Below are 5,864 nucleotides of genomic sequence, written 5' to 3'. Positions count from 1 at the left end.
TTTTTTTTTCAAAACCAAACCACTAGTCGGGTTTTTTTCCGGGTTGACTCGATTTGCGGTTTGGTTCGATTTTCGGTTCGGTTTTGTACACCCCTACTTTCTAGTTTTATGTAGTTTATATTTGGTAGAAATATATTCTCCATCACATATACATACACCAAACAAATTTGGTGTCTATAAATTATCTATACTATATTAAATACACCAACACACTATACTATCACATTCACCAAAGTATATATATATAACAGGATGGCGTTTTCAATTTAATTTAGTATAAAAAATGTTTGTATATTGGTATACAATATGATTTGTTTATATCAAAATTCTAATCATTTTGGTACACAGTAGGATTTTACTTCTCAAGTTAGTATAATAGTATGATCGTCATTTTGACATGAAATACACCAACTCAAATTAATCAGTAATTTTACTAATTTACCGTTTTCTTCTTTAAACTTTCAATGTAAATACATTAATCCAATCAAAAACCACATACACCACAAACTATCAAGTGATTTGACAACGACATATACCACAAACACAAAGCAAATTTGGTGTCTAAATTTTCTATACTATATCAAATTTTTCTATACTATATCAAATACACTACACCATCACATACAACACTAATATGGTTAGATTACAAAATAACAATCACGACAAAAACACCAAGTAATTTAAATTCATTATGTAAACCAATCACCAATTTCGTTGTGCTCTATCCACACACATATCTGTTACATCTCATCTTTCATCGTGCTGAATTAAAATTGACACACTATTCATATCCGTATTTGAACAAAGTATTAGAATATCCGTAGTTGAACAAATTATCAGAATATTCGTTGTTGAACAAACTATCATAATAAAGGAGGGTAGATACTTTTATTTTGGTCAAAATACTTTCTTTTGATGAGAGAGAATATATAACCTTTTGAGTTAATTGTGGAAGGTAAATAATAGAATGAGAGATAATTAAGGGATTGGAGAAAATCGTAGGTCAGCATATCTCTCCCATTTCTGTTTCATTTTTTATTTTTATTAATATTGTTTTACGTTTGTAAAAAATCTATTGCTATGTTGCTGAAAAATAAAACTATTGTTATATTGTGGTTATTTAAGTTCTTATTTAGTATACTTATGTTTTTTTACCCATATTAGTGTTGATGGTTATTTAAATTTTATTAAGTAAACTAAATAAGAACCTAAAAAATCATTATATAACAATAGTTTTATTTTTCACCAACATAGAAATAGATTTTTTTTTATAAAAACATAAAATAATATTAATTAAAAAACCGAAACGGAAATGTGAGAGACATGCTGACCTACAATTTTCTCCAATTCCTTAATTATCTCCTATTATATTATTTACCTTCCACAATTAACTCAAAATGTTATACATTCTCTCCCATTAAATAAAAAGAAGGTATTTTAACCAAAATAAAACTCTCTACCATCCTCTGTTCTGATAGTTTGTTCAATTACGGATACGAACAGTGTGTCAATTTTAATTCAGTACGACGAAAGATGGGATGCAACATGTATGTGTGGATAGAGCACGGCAGAATTGGTGATTGATTTACATAATGAATTTAAATTGTTTGATGTTTTTTCTCGTGATTGTAATTTTGTCATTTGACCATACTAGTGTTGTATGTGATGTAGTATATTGATATAGTATAGATACTTTATATACACCAAATTTGCGAGTATGTATTTGTGGTATATGTCGTTGTTGTCAAATAACTTGGTAGTTTGTGGTGTATGTGATTTTTGGTTGGATTAAGATATTTACATTGAAAGTTTAAAGAAGAAACAGTAAATTAGTTAAATTAGTGATTACTTTTGAATTGGCGTATTTCATACCAAAATAACAACCGTACTATTATACTAAGTTACTAACTTAAGAGGTAAAACCCTATTGTATACCAACATGACTAGGATTTTGATATAAACAAATCATATTGTATACCAATATACAAACCGATCTTTTATACAAAATTAAATTAAAAACACTTGTTATATATAATGAATGTGATGGTATAGTGAATATATTTTATTGATTAAAGTCTTAAATAATATATTATTGTAATTTATATTATATCCAAACAAGTTGTAAGTCATATTACATATATGTATGACTATGGATATGCAGCATCTATTAAGATCTAAAATTAGCAACGAAAAAGAAGAAGAGTTACACGGTTTTGAGAAGAGGAAACATATTGCCTTCTTGTTGTCACACTTATATATCAAAGGAGGGACATACAATTTTATTATTATTATTATTTATTTTTTGTTTTCCACCCGGTGTCTGAAGCCCACATTAAAGCTCCGACTAAGTACAAATAGTGCACATGAGTGGTGCTCCCAACAGAATTTTCTCTGTGCCCAAGACTTGAATCTGAGACCTCTAATTAAGGGTGAAACACTCCCACCAGTGCACCAGTGAGGACATACAATTTTATGTTACCATTTTAAGGCTATTATTGAATATTGCGGATACTTATCAAAAGGAACAAGTTACTATCACAATGATAAATCTAGAAAAGAATAAACTAATGTAACTTTTTAACAAACAAAGGTCACAAATACGAAAAGAATATGCTCTTCTGGAAAATGCGTAAAATAATAATTTAGGAAGGATATTAAGAAATATACCCAAATAGGGGATCAAATGGTATGAACTTTGGCCTCAAATTTGGACTTCCAGTTCCTCAATCTTTCATTTCTTCTAGAATAATAATTAAAGATACTTTTGTTTTTTCCTTATAAATCCAGAGTATATAGGTATATTTTTTTATCACGGATAATAATGTCATTCTTTTTGAAATTGAAAGAACGTAAATATAAAATAGAAAAGAAAACGAACCTCGAGCAAAACTCTATGGCCATAGCCAAAAGATCCCATTGTTTCTCTATCAAATCCTAAACAATCAAAAACATTAAAATAAGTGAACAACAGATAAGTATTCCAACTTAATTCTGCTTAATTGATTCTGTTTAGAGAACTTTATATTATTGAATTTGAATAGTAATAGGATTGGTTATAGAGTTCTATTAAGACTATCACTCTCTCAAATTAATCACTAAACAAGATACTGCTAAATATATGGAAATAAATAACTAATCCATCCACCGGTAGATAGGAGTTAATCAGGGTTAGATATTTTATATTGACTAAAAATATACTATGATTAGTCAGAATTATGTCATAGAAATATATATACGTAAAAAATATAGTACCAGTTGTCTATTGGTTCAATATAAACACGAAATAGAATAAGCTTATTTTACATATTTAATCCCTTAACTTTATTAAAGTGGAGTACTTTTGACCTTACTAACATAACTCATTAAATATGTTCACGGGGTTATATTTGAAGAACCAAAATGAACCTACCCAAGTGCTCGAAACTTGATATTTTTCACTTTTTTCTAGGATAAAATTATTATACAATTTTCCTATGAAAACTCTAAAAAGTTGTTATAATCTTCGCTCCAAATCACTCAATGTAGAAACAACTCAAATTTATATTCATGTCCAAACGCAATTTCAATTTTCAAATGCCATTTTAAACTTTTTTTTCCATTCATAATTCACAATTTTTATATCCAAACGCGCACAAACAATGCACATGTGTGTCAAACTGCAGTAGAAAATAAACAAGATCCCAGTGATTAACTCGGGTTCGAGCCCCGGGTATGAAGAAAATCCTGTTGGGAGCGCCACCCCCGAATGGGTCCTGCAGAGCGTGATTCGGATTTAGTCGGAGCTCCAATGTGGGCTCCAGACACCGGGTGGGAAACAAAAAAAAAACCATGCTTTGACGGGTAAGGGGAGAATAACCTTTCAACAATACCTCAATCTACACAATAGTCATAAGATCTTTACCTTTCAAGTGAATTGTAAGTTCACCCACATCACCTTCAACAATAGGTACAAACCCTAGAAATTTACCCTCTCAAGGGTCATGGATCATGTCTCACAATCATACTAAGAAATAATACTTTAAGCATGAATAAAACAAGATTCGATAACTATATTATCATAGATGTAATTCATAGTAATCATCTTGCGTCAATAAACCCATCACAATTCATGAAATTGGGGTCATGGGGTAGTTCATGGGTTCATGGGGAAAATTTACAATGATAATCACCATTAAACATCAAATCATTCATAATATAATTCAATTAACATCATAAAATCATTTTTAGGAAGAACCCATGGTTGGAATGAAAACCCTAGTTTTTGAACAAGTTACCAATTTTGAAATCAAGAGTTTGAAGGGCTTCATGGAGAAAAGTGTTCAATGAATCAAAGTCCCCATTCCTTAATTGAAGCTTTGCCCATGAATTGGAGTTGAGAAGATGGATTCTTGATCCCTAATCTTCAAGTTCTTGGTGTTCTTCAATGGAGAAACTTCTAGAGAGAGAAATATTGAGAAAAAGATGATGTTCTTGGTTTTCTTCTTTTATGAATTGGGAGTAACTAAAAAGGAAGAATTTTGACTTTAAAACGTATATATATATATATATATGTTAGGAAAAGAATGGGAAAGTGTTGGTTCAAGTTTTGAAGAGATTACTAAAAGACCCTTACTTAAAATTCAAAAACTTACCTTCCCATGCTGGAGCTCTCCCTTTGGTACCCTTGGCTCGCCAAGGGCACTAGGCGACTCTCCTAATGGATCCTTGGCTCGCCCAAAATTCCAATAAACTCCCTAAATGGGCAGATCACTAGGCGATGGGGAAGGTCAATGGGCGAATCGCCAACCCCATTGGCGACCCATGACTCCTCTCGCCCAACATTCCAGAACCTAGGACAATTGAAGGTTGTCCACTAGGTGAGGAGAGTTCATTTGGCTCATCGCCAATGCTCATGGACAATGCTACCGCCCATCGCCGAATGGACTAAAGGTAGGTATTATTTTCCTTCATTTTCCTTAGGTATTTTATGGTCCTTGACTTCATCCTTGATGCTTACCTCTTCCCTTTTGATCCTAGTTTAGTTCTAAACATCTCCGGAAAGTTACACAAAACCTCACGCTTAGGCTCTAGATTAACCTACCATTTTCCGGGGTGTTACAAGAGTTCTTCAATAAAGTCCATACATATATCCGTCCATGGCAAAGCAGGTATATGCAAGGGTTGGAGTAGACCACGATAAGCTGATGTATCATACTTGTTCCTCTGGCACACAGCACACTTGTGTACAAAATTAGCTATATCTGATCGAATACCCTTCCAATAGAAATAGGCCATGACCTTCCTAGTAGTGGCATCAATGCCTGAATGCCCACCAGCAGGAGTAGAGTGCCATAGTGATAAGATTTTGGTTCTAAGGGAAGCATCATCACCAACAACTAATTTCCCTTTTCGTCTCAGCTGTCCATTAAGCCAAGTGAAATGCTTACGAGGTTGCACCAGCAAGGATTGAATAAGGACTTGTAATGCAAGATCCGTAGTCCAACTAACTTTGATCTCATCCCATAAATCAGCTTGGACGGAAGAGATCATCATGGACATAAGTTCTGCACCTTGGATCCTAGATAAAACATCTGCAACCAGGTTTTTCCTTACCCTTTTTTATACTGAATTTCAAAGTCAAAAGGCAAACAGTTTAGCCAAACCACCTAATCTGAGAATCTGTATGTAGCTTTTGCTCCAATAGATACTTCAAGGCTTTGTGATCAGTTTTAACAATGAAGTGTTGACCAAGTAAGTAGTGGGCCCACTTGGTGACAGCAAATACCAAGGCCAATAATTCATTTTCATACACAGATAGAGCAACATGGCATGGAGATAAACCCTTGCTAATGAAAGCAATAGGGTGGTCATTTTGCATAAGGACA

At 32.7% G+C, this 5,864-nt stretch overlaps 1 protein-coding gene across 1 annotated transcript in view; it reads right to left on the bottom strand.

Moving 5' to 3' along the window:
* Positions 1 to 5,094: 5,094 nt before the first annotated feature.
* The window catches only part of LOC107058094 (uncharacterized), a 3,603-nt gene continuing 2,833 nt past the window's right edge, over positions 5,095 to 5,864 (bottom strand). The window contains exon 2 of the mRNA XM_015303416.1: positions 5,095 to 5,593. Coding sequence (XP_015158902.1) covers positions 5,095 to 5,593 — 499 coding nt within the window. The remainder of the gene's footprint in view (positions 5,594 to 5,864) is intronic.

This window comes from Solanum tuberosum, unplaced genomic scaffold (assembly GCF_000226075.1).
Source record: "Solanum tuberosum cultivar DM 1-3 516 R44 unplaced genomic scaffold, SolTub_3.0 scf00429, whole genome shotgun sequence".
In the NCBI taxonomy this organism is placed as follows: domain Eukaryota; kingdom Viridiplantae; phylum Streptophyta; class Magnoliopsida; order Solanales; family Solanaceae; genus Solanum; species Solanum tuberosum.
The sequence above is the reverse complement of the archived record's forward strand: the minus strand, read 5'-3'. Positions and strand labels throughout refer to the sequence as shown.